The 16,038-nt window shown below is 41.9% G+C and overlaps 3 protein-coding genes across 4 annotated transcripts in view; all 3 read left to right on the top strand.

Moving 5' to 3' along the window:
- Positions 1-32: 32 nt before the first annotated feature.
- Positions 33-5,942, top strand: cry-dash (cryptochrome DASH). Its single transcript, XM_071898666.2, has 14 exons — positions 33-206; positions 899-1,071; positions 1,591-1,684; positions 1,810-1,940; positions 2,153-2,301; positions 3,080-3,168; positions 3,264-3,337; positions 3,458-3,547; positions 3,873-3,952; positions 4,037-4,096; positions 4,218-4,375; positions 4,636-4,755; positions 4,986-5,162; positions 5,351-5,942. Exons 1-14 carry the CDS (start codon positions 144-146, stop codon positions 5,456-5,458), a joined length of 1,566 nt encoding a protein of 521 aa, XP_071754767.2. The 5' UTR covers positions 33-143; the 3' UTR covers positions 5,459-5,942.
- Positions 5,943-6,420: 478 nt separating this feature from the next.
- myd88 (MYD88 innate immune signal transduction adaptor) lies at positions 6,421-10,857 on the top strand. Its single transcript, XM_071898668.2, has 5 exons — positions 6,421-6,895; positions 7,322-7,453; positions 8,503-8,680; positions 9,499-9,590; positions 10,015-10,857. The coding sequence occupies exons 1-5, from the start codon at positions 6,586-6,588 to the stop codon at positions 10,167-10,169; spliced, it is 867 nt and encodes a 288-aa protein (XP_071754769.1). The 5' UTR covers positions 6,421-6,585; the 3' UTR covers positions 10,170-10,857.
- Positions 10,858-11,608: 751 nt separating this feature from the next.
- oxsr1b (oxidative stress responsive kinase 1b) overlaps positions 11,609-16,038 on the top strand; it is a 42,305-nt gene continuing 37,875 nt past the window's right edge. For both annotated transcript variants that reach the window (XM_078291329.1, XM_078291328.1), the window contains exon 1: positions 11,609-11,814. In XM_078291329.1, the coding sequence (XP_078147455.1) occupies positions 11,745-11,814 (70 nt within the window). In that variant the 5' untranslated portion in view covers positions 11,609-11,744. The remainder of the gene's footprint in view (positions 11,815-16,038) is intronic.

Here is a 16,038-nt window from a genome sequence, read left to right as displayed (position 1 = left end):
GAAAACGTGAGCGACCGACAGACTGGAGCCGCTGGAGGAAGAGCACACAACCGGCTGTGGACAAATCTCCTAGAAACGTCCCTTGTTTTATGTTTTCTTTTGTTTAAGTTATAACTACTGCTGAATTATCAGATAGGGCAAGTATGTCTACCTCACGCACAATAATATGTTTACTAAGAAACGACTTGCGTCTTCACGACAATGAGGTAAGAGTACGAATCTGTTTCCAGTACCAGTCCACATTCAATTCTTCTCTATCTAACAGTAGAGCACAGTCATTTAAAGTAACTACATCTATTTTAACGTTAAAGTTCAGTTGTTATTAGGCTACGTGTAGATAACAACTTACAAATGTAGGATACACTTTATCCTTGAATGTATCTTTTGTTTCACATTTTGTCAAGCACATTTACTAGGCGATATGAAGTGTCCAATGAAGTAATATGTATACCGTCTTGCATTTGCTTTAGCCTATTATTAACAGATTCATTTGTGCAGATTCTTTTGTGCAGTAGTTATTGCTATCGCCAGTGTCAAGCTAGCCAGCGTAACAAATGGCTATTCCGGTGTTTCCAAAATAAAATACGCTATTTTGACGAACGTGTGTTTTGAGTAGCCTAATACAAACGGGAAAATAAAGAATACATGTGTCGAGGAATGTGTAGTGAATGTAAATACAACTGTAATATTTTCAGTGTTCCTTTTACTGTTAATGTTATGTTTTTTGACGCATGTTTTGCTGTCGACCACAGCCGAAGTCGACGTTGGGAAGCCATATTTGTAGTTCCAAAACAACTTTGCCCTCAAAGCAAAGTGTCATGACGCCGCTTTTTGCATGACATAATCCCCTTCCCTTACAGATTCAGCACGTCTCTTACATTGTCCTTTATCTATACAGATCTTCCACTGGGCTCAGAGGAATGCAGAGCACATAGTCCCACTGTACTGCTTCGACCCCAGACATTACAGAGGAACTTACAACTACAACCTGCCCAAGACCGGGCCCTTCCGCCTGCGCTTCTTACTGGAGAGTGTCAAGGACTTGAGAAACACGCTGGTCAAGAAGGGCAGGTAAATTGTGCTTGTTGGCATGCCATGGTGCATTTAGGCCTTAACGCACTGGGCACAATTATTATCCTGCTTGGTTTATGTGATTATACAGTATTACAAAAAGGTTTCTGGTGCTTTATTCACATTGCAAACTTTCGATACAATTCAGCTATATCATTGAATTACCATAACCTATTTAGAGCAAGGTACAAAGATGGTAATTACTGTTCATGTTATTATAATACACCATACCATAACCTTGCTTAGAGCAAAGTATGAAGATTGCAGCTGCTGTTCATGAGCTCAGTGCGGCCCTTGTCTTGAGCTCTCCTGGATTTAATTGATTCAGTTGTAATAACACAGGATCAGGACACACCTGGGTTTATACAGGTCATGTTTACATTAACATAGCTGCTGCACACACCGTTCCCACAATTCAGTCTGGTCAGCGAGGGGGAAGTAGCTAGCCCTCTACCCAGGATGCAGCTTGCCTGGCATGGTGTTAACTGGGATGTGTGTGTGTGTGTGTGTGTGTCACAGCACCCTCTTGGTGAGACGGGGTAAGCCAGAGGACGTGGTTGCCGACCTCATCAAGCAACTGGGCTCCGTCAGTGCTGTGGCCTTGCATGAAGAGGTTGGTTTAAATAGTCTTTCTGTCATTAAACATCGTCACTTTATCACACTCTCTAGTGATCTATCACTCTGTCCTGTAAAGTGATCTGCCTAGTTTTTACTTCGTTCATCTGTCATGCGCTCCAGGTAGCTTCTGAAGAGCAGAGTGTGGAGAAAGGAGTGAAGGATGTGTGTGCACAGATGAAAGTCAGAGTTCACACCTGCTGGGGGTCTACGCTGTACCACAGAGATGATCTTCCCTTTCAACACATATCCAGGTGAGAAAGGACATGGCCCACTGGAGACGAGGCTGTTGAGTAAAGCTTACCAGTACTAAATGTCTGTTTTATGCAAGCCAGGCATTTTTTTGAAAGGGAGCGAGGAAGGGGAAACGGCCATTTTTTATGATAGGTATGCAGTAAGAAAGTGTTAAGTGCTAGGAATGGTACTTGGCTGGGTGTTCTTGTAACATTTCTTCCTGGTTTGGTAGGCTGCCTGATGTGTACACCCAGTTCAGGAAGGCAGTGGAGACCCAGGGCAGGGTGAGGCCGGTGCTCCCCACCCCTGAACAGCTGAGACCCCTCCCCTCCGGGCTGGAGGAAGGACCCATCCCTACCGCAGAGGACCTGGAGCAGACAGGTGAAGCTGCTAATCTCTTATATCAGTGCTTCTCAACCTTTTAGGCTTGTGACCCCTTAGTGTGTTGCCTAGTGCCGAGAGTGGGGAACAGTTCAACCAAAGAATGATTTGAATGATTAATTACCAGAGAATATATTTCACAAGAAGCAAAAAATAGCCATGATATTAAATTTGAATGTAGGAATATGTTTTTTTCCTATCCCATAAATCATCTCACGACCCCCCAAAATTTGCCTGCGACCCCTTTGGTGGTCCCTACCCCTATGTCGAGAACCACTGTCTTATATGATCAATCCAAATGCTTTAATTTGAATAGTACATCTTGCACTCTCCCTTTGCACTGTATGTGAGGTGCTTTTTGTCCTTGTACCATGTGTGTCAGCATGTACTGTGAAACTATGCAAGTTATCAAAATGTCTCCGCACCAATGCCACCAAGACAAATGCCTGTACATTTGTTCTACTTGGCTATTAAATCGATTTTTATGAAGATGTCTTTATATGCTGCTGGCGAGAAGAAAGCACAAATTACTCATTTCATGCTGTGCTTCTATTGCAGTAAATCCACAATATACACTACTACTGTTTTCATAACGTAACAGGAATGGCAAACTGCTGAGCACAGTTTTTCTCTTAAGTGCCAGCAAGACCGGCTTGATTTCCCTATATGATTAAGCATTTATGATTCCATGAATCCTAATGTGTATCAGGGGAGGTTTAATATTTATAAATCAGTCTGATGCCGGTATGTTTTTTTTCTTTCTGTCTTATGTTGATAGAGCCTGTGACTGATCCTCGCTCAGCCTTCCCCTGTAGTGGAGGGGAGAGCCAGGCTCTGGCCAGAATCAAACACTACTTCTGGGACACTGTGAGTACAACTTAGGTGGCACAAAAACCTCACATTGTGCAACCCTCTAGACATATTAAATACTTGTTTCTCATGAGTTGATCTTTTTCGTATAGGATGCTGTTGCCACTTATAAGGAGACTCGTAATGGCTTGATTGGTGTGGACTACTCCACTAAATTTGCACCTTGGTGAGTGTCGTTGTATCATTTCCTCCACTGCTGTATGTTTATCACAGCCTAATGTTCCTATGAAGTGAGATGTAATTCCTATGAATGCATCTCTAATCGTGCTGCACTGGCCTTTTGCAGGTTGGCGATGGGTTGCATTTCCCCCAGATACATCTACCATCAGATCAAGCAGTATGAGAGGGAGCGGACAGCCAATCAGAGCACATACTGGTGAGTCCAGAGTCAGAAAGACAAATATGGCTTAAGGGCTGGAATGCTGAGATGATTGAGATGCAAACCAGCAGCCACAGTAGTGCTTTAGGGCAAGGCACTTAAAACAGCTCACCAGCTCTAGTGGTGCCTTCTCTGCGTCATCAAACTGTAATGTATCAAAATGTATGCATGTTATAGCTCATGGTGTAAGCTGGATAAATCAACAAATTCCATTTTCAGTGGCAATAAAATCTATTATATGTATTACAATCACTGTTGAGTCACAGATAATATCTATGTCAGTCTTCACCTTATCTTGATGATCTTCAATGCTTTCACACAGGGTCATTTTTGAACTTTTGTGGAGGGATTACTTCAAGTTTGTGGGTGCCAAGTATGGAAACAGATTGTTTCAGATCAAAGGTAAAATGGGAGCATTTTTAACTTATTTTCTTTATAAACACTGTCTGAATGTAAAACTTATATCATGATGATTTACGCTTCTAGGACTTCAAGACAGATCTATTCCATGGAAAACAGACATGAAGCTTTTCAATGCATGGAAAGGTTTGTACAGTTTTGTCCTTTTCAGAAAATGTAAACTATTCAGCGTCTCTGATAGATGCATTGAATGTGTCTCTCTCTCTATATATAAGTTGCTGAATATATATATTACTTGGAATCACAGAGGGATGCACAGGAGTGCCCTTTGTGGACGCCAACATGAGAGAGCTGGCCATGACAGGCTTCATGTCCAACAGGGGGCGGCAAAACGTTGCCAGCTTCCTCACAAAAGACTTGGGCCTGGACTGGAGGATGGGAGCTGAGTGGTTTGAATACCTTCTGGTAAGTAGTCTAGAACAAGTTTGAACTCAGTTTGGAAGATTTTAAAAGTACTAAGGGTGGTTAAGACGCCATAAATTATGTCATATATGATGATTTCATTATTGAGGTGTCTAATTTTGTTTTTGAGAAATAGGTTAGTAGGATAAGATGTTTTTTAAGTCCAGAGTTCAGCACCTAAGCTCCCCCTTATTATTATGAGTAGATGATGATACACAAAAGTGTGCAGGTCTCATCATTTAAACCTGTTTTTTCTTTCAAAGGTTGACCATGATGTCTGCAGTAACTATGGCAACTGGCTGTACAGTGCTGGTATAGGAAATGACCCCAGAGAGAACAGGAAGTTCAACATGATCAAGCAAGGCCTCGACTACGACAGTAATGTATGTTTCACTGAGCAAGTGTGACTTGCTAGTTTCTTCCTCTCTTGAGGTTTGTTTGGAGTTTTACTATATTGCAATACAGAATGTACAACAGTCTTGAATCACACTTTGTAAGTGTGAGAGCATGAATGTGACATGATGATGAAACCAGTACATATGGGAGGAGAGCTGTGATACGCAATTTTCCATTCAACTTTTATGGGTTGGTGAAACGTGTGTGTCTGCCTCAGGGGGACTATGTCAGGCGGTGGGTCCCAGAGCTGCAGGGGATCAGGGGAGCGGACGTCCACACACCCTGGACCCTCAGCAGTGCCGCCCTGTCACACGCTCAGGTGTCCCTCAGCGAGACCTACCCCGCCCCCGTCGTCACAGCGCCTGAGTGGAGTCGGCACGCTAACAAGAAACCGGTGGGTGTTTGACAGAAAAGGGAAGTGGATAGTATGATTGCGTGCTGCTGTAATAGGTCACATATTCCTTCATGTCCACAGAAAAAACCTAATGTTTTTTATGCCCAAAGAAAAAAATAGTATTTGAAAAACAATGTTGTTACATTTGATGGCTTGCAGGTTAATATCAGTTTAATTGTCTTTTTCAGAGTGGCGCAGGACCCTCAGCAAGAGGAAAGAAAGGCCCGTCTCACACTCCCAAACAGCATCGGGACAGAGGCATAGACTTCTATTTCTCTAGAAGCAAAAACTTGTGATCTGCCTCACAGCAAAAAGTCACAGATGGATGCACAGAAGATGGAGACTCCAGTGCTGCAACATTGTGGTTTTAAATCTGTTACACAATGATGCCGTGTTATTCTTCCCATTGGAGGAAGTTGTCTGATTAAGGTTTTTGTGAAATGCATGTTGTTTATGCCTGAACGCTTGAATTTTACTGATCTACTTGGTTCTCTAGAAAGCACTTCCTTATAAAGCACCTTTATCATTCACCAACTGTTAAGTTTCCTGTGATGCTGCAGCTGAAGTGTGAACCACACAGCGGTTTTGTTTTGACTCAACTCTAGCCTACCTCAGAACAGGGATTAATCAGTTACAATCTTGCTGCAAAATTTGTTCTAAATAACATTATATTGTTGCAGATTGTTAATCTTATTATTATGCAGAATGTTTTTTTTGCATCTATCTTATTATATCTTGTCTATCCTGCAGAAACATTGTCCGTCCTTATTATCATTTTTCAAGATTTGCCCATTTATGGCTGTTAACAGTTACAGTTTAGTTATGCAAAGATGTTAGCATGGCAACATTTTATTACAAAGGGGAAAGTAAAACGCAATTTTTCAACATCAGACTGATGAATCTTGATTTCTGCTTTGTGTTCAGTGTTTTCAGTGAAAGGAGAGAAATGCTGCATTTCTGCGGCAATTATGAGTTCTGACTAGAAAAGGGAACAGAAACACTTTCAGCACTTCCACGCCCGTCTCTATTTTAAGACAACATTTCCCTACAATGCCCACTGCTGAACATAATGTGATTCGTCATGAAAAGGGGTCTGCTTCATTTTGTGTCACCAGAGAGATAATATTAGTTTACATCATATTCCTTGTAGAAGTGCTCTTTTTTTCGTGCCGTGGTTTCAGAAAGTAAACTTTGTCCAACTCCTCCCTGCTCCTCCCCCGCGCGTGACGCAGCCGCTGCGAAGACGATTTGACATCATTTCCTTGTTCTCTTGTCAGGTAGGCAGTGGCGGCGTGAAGCGACTTTAATACTTTGTACTTTTAGTCTAAACCACATAGTGCGTTGTCGACAATGGTCCTGGAATGTATTATTTTGTATCCTAACTAGTATATCGTCTTAAGGAGGTCTCCTGACATTTTCCAATATGGCTTGCGACGATTCAAAAGTTGACCTGTGGAGTATTCCACTTATTGCACTGAATATGACCGTGAGGAAAAGGCTGGGACTTTATTTAAACCCAAGGACCGCAGTGGCCTCGGACTGGATGGCTGTTGCAGAGACCATGGGCTTTTCTTATTTGGAAATAAAAAACTATGAAGCTTCGAAAAACCCGAGTCTAAAGATCCTGGAGGACTGGCAAGCTCGCAGCACAGATGCGAGTGTTGGGAAGTTGTTGTCAATCCTGGAGGAGGTGGAGAGAAAAGATATTGTGGAAGATCTTCGTCCCTTGATAGGTGGGTTGCCTTCATTTGGAATTCCCTCGATCTATTTTTGTAGTCCAGGAAATGATTCACATGACTGAATTCTGTTATTGCAATTTCACATATGTTTCAGAACATGTTACCAGCTGTTTTTAAATATACAAAATAACCACAAATGTTTTTCTTCATGTGGACATAGACTGAAAATACATTTTCTTCCTGTTGCTGTGCCGTTGACATACAGTATATCTGCAAATATATCCAAAATATACAAATAACTTACATGTATAAATACATTTTTAGCCAATTCTGTGTATTTTGAAACATCTCTCTAAATTTATGTCAAATCTATTATTTCTGTACGGGCTATAACTTCATATCTCTCTGTGTGTGTGTGTGTGTGTGTGTGTGTGTGTGTGTGTGTGTGTGGTTGCGCATGCACACTATTCTGCATGTTAGATGAAGATGTCAGGCGGTATCTTGAGAATCTGCAGAAGAAGACTGACCCCCCGGTTCAGGTTCCTGAGGTTGACAGCTGTGTTCCTCGCACTCAGGAGCGGACAGGCATCACCCTGGAGGACGACCCTGAAGGTCAGCATGCTTTATGACACCAGAACCAACTTTTTTCTTATTTAATTACATTGTCCAACTAGCAGGCAGCGCCAACGGTTGAACACGCAAAATGAAGTCAACATTCTGTGAACATCACTATACGGTACAAGTGAAGTAAAAGCACCAGTCCAACCTGTTAGATCCTCTAAATATTGTCACTGCAGAAACACCTCTATGATTCAGCTCAGTCCATAAATACATCCACCTTTTAATAAGGTGTATGACATTGTTGCCACAGACACAATAGTGTCACTGTTAGGTTAGTTACCCAATCTTTTGCTGCCAGTAAGCTCCTACTGCCGAGTTTGGGAGTTGTATATACAATATTTGTGGTTTTGGTCGGAAATAATAACAAAATGGATCTTGTAATTAATTGTAACCAATTAAAATATCAAACTCCACATAGCTATCTTGTGCCGCGGCAGCAGACTGAAGAGGATAAAAATGCACCTCAGGCATGTAATTGGTGTTTTAATTAATTTATTAGCCAAAGGTTATTGCATATTTGTTCCGCTAGACTTGTCAGTTTGAGTGCATCTTTGCAGCTATTATCTCTTCAACACCAAGAGGACAACTTATAAGAATGCACAAAAATACATGACAACTAAAACAAGTGAAAATAGAAACTTATAACAATACAAATTATTTACACAGAATATAAAAAATATAACAATACAATACATATCTTTTACCATCAATTGTTGATGTGATCTCTGCCATTTTCCCTAACAATATGCCTCATAAATGTTACATCTCAGCAACTCTGCTATCATACACAATTCTAACCTTCCTAGTTGTATTTACCACTTTGTTGGGCCATTCATAAGTGCTCAACTCATAATTTCCAACAGCACTTGAATGCAGCGTTACCTGCTATTGTATCACACAGGAAAAGCTCCTACTCATCTCCTACTCTCACAAGTCATCTAAAGCTCTAGTCACACATGTGTGAAGTACTACACCATTCCACTGCCCCACTGCACCATCTCATAGTTTCCTAAACTTGCTTATCTTTCTGTGGAATACAGGCGCTCCGGAGTTGTTCGATGCGTTCATCTGCTACTGCCAGAGTGACTTCAAGTTTGTCGATCAGATGATCCAGCAGCTGGAGCAGACACAGTACAAGCTGAAGCTGTGTGTGTTTGACAGAGATGTCCTGCCGGGCTCCTGTGTGTGGACCATCACTAGTGAACTCATTGAGAGGAGGTGGGATGTTGCCCATGTTGCTTGCTTTTATTTTTTACCCTTATTTAACCAGACACATTGACTAAGATCACATTAGCTCCTATTTTACTGCAGGCTAAAAAGCCGGGTGCTTGAACTCCCAGGATCCTGCACCTTTCCATTGTGCAGGGCGAGGTCAAAACAGGACTTATCCAGGAACTCAAGGCCCTCTACTGGGCCGATACAAACAGCCAGGGCCCAGGCCTGGGCCTGTGCTTGTTAGTTGTTTACATGCTATACATATTTTGCATAAGACTGTAATAACATGTTTAAGCATAATATCCATGCTTGCCAACCCTCATGATTTTCCCAGGAGACTCCAGATTTTCATGCCCCTCTCCTGGTGTTCTCCAGTGGTGTCATTTCTCCCAATTTTCTCCCATATTTGGATCAAATTTCAAATTCTGCTCATTTACTATATTAGTTAAACATAGTAACACAAAAAGTCTAGGCCCTACAGTATGACTGCTGCTTCTGAATGGTTAACAAAGTATGTCACACCAAAAATGTAATCTGTGGTTGCGTTCAGTGGACTAAAAAAAGAAATAGAGTTCAGAGGAAAAGAAATACACATGAAAGTTTCAGTCGTCACGGAAGGACGAATTTACCTTTCTCACTGAAAGTTTGAACTGCATTTTCATCGTTATTTTATACATAAAAAGTCACCAGAATGCAGGAAATAAGTCTCTGAATCTTAAAAATTTCAGGGGCAGGACCGCAAGACACTTTGGTTTTGAAAATCTCTCTATTTCTGAACTCTCGAGGTTGGAAAATATTCTAATATCTGATCTTCTGTGCAGGTGCAAGCGGATGGTGGTGGTGATCTCTGACGAATACCTCGACAGTGATGCCTGCGATTTTCAGACCAAGTTCGCCCTCAGCCTCTGTCCTGGTAAGGCAGAGTTTTGTTGCATCATTCAGATTCAGATTTATTTTCACCAGGTACACATGCACATATGAGGAATTCAGCTCAGCACTTTGGTGCGGTGCAAATAGCAGACGGACAAAAACAAAACAAAGCAATAACAGTAAAGTGGCATCCAGTGCAATATACAGACACAGGCAATAAGCATATATTCAAGCAGTGCTATTTGTTACACAGCTCTGTCTACCTATCTATGTGTGTCCAAACAAACACATACTGTATTTTGGATAAAAGTGTCCAGCAAATGGCATTCTATGCATTTGAGGACTGAAGTTGAACACATTGCGCCATCCTGCTCCATTGTTCACTCTTTCTGACATATGTCTTTGTGTACATTTCGCCCCCCAACATGTACGTATCTCATTAACTTTTCCTCCGATTGCCGTTGCAGGGGCTCGAAACAAACGGCTTATCCCGGTGGTGTACAAGTCCATGAAAAAGCCGTTCCCCAGCATCTTACGCTTCCTGACCGTATGCGACTACACCCGGCCGTGCACACAGGCCTGGTTCTGGGTACGGCTGGCCAAAGCTCTCTCGCTGCCGTAATCACGGACCAGGCAGTTAATTGTGGTTAAATACACCTTCTTTCTCAGATCAAAGGGATTATGTTTGACCATGCCCAAACATTAAGTTAAAGTATGAGCTAATTCTGTTTATGTCCCATGTCACACTGGCTTTTCGACCCAGTTATTATGTTGTTTATATATTTTTAATGCTACTATTTGTGGTTCCTTGAAGATGAGATAATAATTACAGGTTTCTGAAAATGATCGCTATGAAACCCAGGCTGGAAGAGGATGCCAGATTACAATAATGTTCTCAATGCAAACAGCTTTTATTATTGTTACATTTTCAAGAATACTATAGGTTGTGCCTGTCACTGTTTTGTATTTATATGATGTTGTCTGGTGGGGAGGGTGTGCTTTGTATTCAGTGCAGCATGTAAATGCACTGTGATAGCTCTGCTTGCACGGGCCACTTCCTTTTACGAGTCAACTTCTAGATGAGATTGAAGCTGAGTTAGAGATATTGTGATTGTGAAACTTCCTGTTGCAATGTTCACCTTTACTGACAGCCCCCCCCTCCTTCCACCCCATCTCATCTCACTTCCTTTCTCTCTATCCTTATCAGCAATGATGTTTTTACATTTTGTATTTTTCCATATTGACCTATTTTATGTAAAGTGGATTTATTCTGTCTTGAATGTTAATAAATAGTCAATAAATGGTTTGAATATTATTTCCTCCTCCTACTACTTTTTGTACTGTTTTCAAGGGCAATATTTATTTGTTAATTGACTATAGCTAAGCGAATACACTATCCCATGAAAGCACAGCATGTCCCGTTGTTCTCCAGCATGTGTCGTGATTTTGCAAAGGCTGCATGTTATAAAATGTACCGCCAGAGGTGTCGCTAACAGAATGTTGCAAAGCGGAACTAGGGCGGGGTCCACTTCACAATTAACAGTTGAACATCCAATCATAAAGCAAAGTAAACGATACTGTCCAATCACAGCGCAGGACGTTGCTGGAGCAACACGCCTCTTTTCCGACACCCACAACCCGCCATTGAAAGTGTGGCGGAACCGAACTGCTGCTTTCGTTTTGTGAGCCTTTCTCAGCACACACTTTATATTGCCTTATGTTAGTGAAGCGTAAAAACAAATCCAGAAAGATGATACAAGTGTGTTTGATTTAAAAATTCTCAGATATAAGTGTTCGGGTTAATGTTTTACACCATTGTGGCTGCTGTCTGAATACGTCTTTTCCCAATTCCGCGTGGAACAGGCTTGCCTGCTCAGCTGTAAAATTCAGTCTAATTAAGCCCTGACCAGTGCCAATAATTTCCACATTACCGGCTACAGTAGCATAATACGGTTAACCGTCCCACACTCAATATGTCCGCTGGGAAGGTCCACATTTGCTCAACAGGAATGCGGTAGGCGGGGCTGTTGGGCTAGTGTCAAACTTTGGGAATGACAGGAGTGCTGCAGGATTCGCAAAGAAGGGGAAGTGTCGCCCTTGTTGGTCCTGTTGGGATTACTTTGAATTCTTTTTACACCCAGTCTTTGGATTCAACATCGTTTTTACAGATAGCACGGCCTCAACAAACTCCTCAGCCATGTCGGAGGACCTGAGCTCCCAACCCTGGTCCATCAACAAAGATGACTATGAGCTACAGGAGGTGATTGGTATGTGATCCTAGCTTGTTAGCTTACATATATTTGCTAACTAACAGTATGTGAATGTCTGCCATTAGTTTACTAACAAGCTAACAAAACAGAAACCATAACGTATTTTATGTGCTAGCAGAAAGCATCTTTCTCGTGAGCTAGGTAAAGTTCCGCATGTTTTGTAACTTGGCAATCCCAGCTGGGCGGTGTTTTGACTGAGAGTCAGTGGAACGTTTCCAGTGAAAGGGAAGACTCCGTCCACACGGGCTATACGTTGGTAGTAAACGAGCGGTATAACGTTACAGTCAACCAGGCTGTGACTATTTGCTGGAATAGACCGATTTCATTGAACAGCCGTTACTCATGTGCAAAACTAATACTTTTTTGATCTGCTCTGACGAGAGCATTTCACAGCTATGAAATTATTAGAATAGTACGTGGCATTTAGATTTGTAAACGTTAAGTACTGTAGTTTAACCTGAACCCAACCTGCAGAGGTTTTGAACAAAAATGGCATATCAAATATTTTTCAGACTTTCAGAATGTTGTCTTCACACCTAATGGCAAACAAGATATACGATAGAGCACCAGACTCTTTCCAAAACACTCACAGTATTGGCTATATGGACAGTCCTTCCCCGGAGCAGGGTATTGTTTTGGGTAATTTACTGCCTGAATTAATCCAGTTATGTGGGAGCTCTTTATAGAGGATTAATCAGTATTATAGGACTTCTACCACGTCCCTCACAGTCGATTGTAAAAGTCACTTGATCATTTTCTAGGTAACATCATCAACAGCACCTTTGTTGACCTGCTCTGGGCTTGAACCTCATTAAATTGTTAAGATTTTGTAATTTAGGGCTTCATGCATGCTTAATGATGTGCAGAATAGGCTTGTGTTAGTATACTGAGAGAAAGTCTCTCCAGAAAGTATTTTTTTTTATACAACACATTAATTACTTAATTACTGCCTAAATGTCCCTTTAAACTCTTCAACATGACAGAAGACATGTTGAATATCTAGGATACCCTAGCACCTTTCCTGTGCAATATCAAGCCTTGGTGAGATTTGGGGATGGCTGAAGGTTACACAGCCCGAGGAAATACAGATTTTGCTTGAGTCGTTCTGTAATGTCCCACTAATAGCTGACCTTAGCCTACCTTTGGCTTACTTAGTACAGATAAGAAGGAGAGTAAGGAGAAGTCCTGAGGCATAGGTAATGTGTTGTCCTCTCAAATCATCAAATTTGTGGAAGTCCATAAATGTTCTTGCAATTGCACAGGTCCTGGTTTACTTTACCCAAGTGGTGGGTGCCTTTCCCTACAGGGAATCTATGTGTTTATAGAGGGTCCATTCTGCTGGCTTCAAATTAACCATTTTGTGTATTTTTCTTAGACTTGTATTTAGCTTACATTTCCCCTCCGTTTCTTGGAAAGGTTGAACTGGGGGCACCCCGCAAGATTACGCCCTGCTTTTTAGCATTCAGACAGAGATAAAGCTCCTCTTGTACAGAAACCAGTTTTGTGGCATTTTCCTACACAGTGTGATGGATTGAGAGCCAAATTGTCAACATAGGTTTTAAACTGGCCAGGCTATTTCAAGGTCTGACTGCAGCATGCTTAGTTTACTTGGGGTGGGATCATGATTATCAACTTAGTTTTGGTTCTATGAAAGAATTGTGCAGTTAGCCTAGATTTTTTTTCACACCCCAGATACCTTTACCAATTACTTAAAAGCTGATTACCAAATTTTTTCCTCCAAATCTCAAGGAGTTAAAGTCTACCCTGTGCGCCACCCGAATTGGCGAAACCCTGTGACGCTCTGTCCCACAGGCTCCTTGTGAACACAAGTTAAACAAGTGAACTCCTCCTGTCACTATATTGGCATCTGCTCCCTGTTCATATGAAAACCTGCCAACAGTCCTGCTGAGCCCTTCTCTCTCTCTTCCCTCTCTCTGCCCTTTCAGACAATCTTTGCTTACGTACCATCTTACCAACACAGCTTTTTTTAGGGCTGAACTTATGGTCTGAGTTGCTGCAATTTCCTCTTACAGCCCTGCTACTAGATCAATGGGCTACTTCTTTAAAATCTGTTTCAAGTTTACATTCCTTATACCTCTAGTATTTCTTAACTCGTTCAGCTGAAGTTGAGGAAATAGCGGGGGATAGGCATTTACTAGGCTCTGAATGAAGACACTGAAGAGCTCTTCCTCTTCTCCCAACCTAGACTGTGATTACATTGAAGTCAGGTCACTATTCTGAAACTATTTTTGCTCAGGTTAGGGTCTTGACATTTCCCGTAAAGGTTTCCCTCAACATATTGCCCAGTCTCAAAACAAAGTAGGGAACATAACTTACTCTGTGTGGGCAACGTATGAGGCAGACAAAGGCCTCAAATTTTTGTTTGAAACTCGCATTACCAAGGAAATTGCTTAAGCCTTAAAGTGTCTAGTGTGGGTTCATGTTTGGATGGCATATGCTCAGGGTTGCACAATTAATTAGGGGTGGGTTGTGGTAGTGGTGTGTTTGTGTGTGTATGCGGGGAGGGGGTGGGTAAATACAGTTGCAGTATTGAGTACTGCAAATTAGAATTTAGAAGTTGACGTAAATAGGCTTTTTAATTTAGAGTTTTGGCTGATTGCAGTCAAACCTCAACCGTTAGTCACTCCTTGAGTTAACATGGCGATGAGAGCAAGAGCAAGCCTGGCTCCTTGCTCCCCACTATTACAAAAACTCTTGGGGAGATACTGTATTTAAGCCGTTTCTCAGCTGGAAAGTCGGTGTTCCGAGGATGGCCCTGGATTCCCAGCATGCTCAGCAGAGCTATTGTTTTGGTAACTTCCCCAGGGAAAGAGGACTTGTTATTACATGGTTCACACCCACTCTTTCCACCTCAACGAGAATTGGATCATATTGGACAGAGCCAGAGCCGTAGAAAAAAAGTACAGCTCTCACTCTCTGGACCAAACTCTGGATCATTCTTGTTGGCCAAACTGGACTGGAAACTTTGTACTTCAACTGTTTGTATCCACCAGCAACCATGTTTCCTCCCTGTTGCTTGTCCTTTTCTCAGTTGGTTTAGAAATCTTGAGTGTGATCAAGTTATAGTGCACTTACCATGATGGCAAGCAAGCCCCAGCATCACATTGTGGCCCCCTTTCTCTCACATATTATCAACTTCAAGGTTTATGCCTACACTAATTGGGGCAGTGTTAGAATGCTGCATCCTGGGATGTGGGGAAGTAAGACACAGGGAGGCAGTGGCTGCTGGTGCGATTGCTAGTCATGTGTGAGATTTCTCATTGTACCTTGGAATAATGTGTGGAATGTCAGCAAGGTATGCAGAGGAAATGTAATAAAGGGCGGCTGACGTCACGTGGCGAACTGGCCTGGTGAGGGCAGGAAAGGCAAACACAGAGTCGCTGCCACGCCGCTGGTCACAGCTCATGAAGGAGGGCATTGACACGGCTCCCACAGAGAGACCTGCTCCATTAAGCAGCTAATTCCAGGCTTAGCTAATCTGATAAGATTACTTTTGGGGCACTATTTTTCTTGTATTGACCAACAAATGAGCGATCTTGCTTCATTGGTGTGTTTTTTTGTTTTTTTTTAGTATTTAGGGCAGTGCCCAAGACTTTTTCATCAGAGAGTTTGCTCAAGTAATGTGAGGCAACATTTAATATTCACATATTGAGAGTCTGTACATCTCATGAGTAACAGCTGTTAAATGAAACACTACCCAAACTTTGAGATTTAAATTGCCTCTTGGGTATTTTCATGCTGTATTGACTAGTATATGAACCACTTTACTCATCTCATTAAGTGTTATTAATGTAGAACAGTTCAATTGCTTTGTCCTTGTCCTAAGTAAGCCTATTATTCTATTTATGATTCCTGTGTGGTTTGCTTTCTAGCTTATTTAATCATATACCTCAAAGAGATGCACCATAAGAGGAGGAGTGGGCCTGTTCCTGAATGCAAGCATTCCATGCTGAGATGTCAACTCCCAACAGAGCAAACATTGTTGCTTATAGGCAAATGGAAAGCCCTCACTGGGCTTTGGAGGTCTAGGCAGTTAAGAAGTTCATTGTGAAGAGTTTACCCTTGCATGTCCCATTCACACATTGCCAGGTTGTAGCTTCATGCTCATAAGGCAGTGAAGACTTCCCATGCCTGGCTCGACTTGTTTAGAGGAAACATAAGCTCTCTATGCTTACAGGAAACATTGACTCCTTTGGCAAA

This window comes from Centroberyx gerrardi, chromosome 22 (assembly GCF_048128805.1).
Source record: "Centroberyx gerrardi isolate f3 chromosome 22, fCenGer3.hap1.cur.20231027, whole genome shotgun sequence".
In the NCBI taxonomy this organism is placed as follows: Eukaryota; Metazoa; Chordata; class Actinopteri; order Beryciformes; family Berycidae; genus Centroberyx; species Centroberyx gerrardi.
This window is presented reverse-complemented; position numbering and strand designations above follow the sequence as displayed.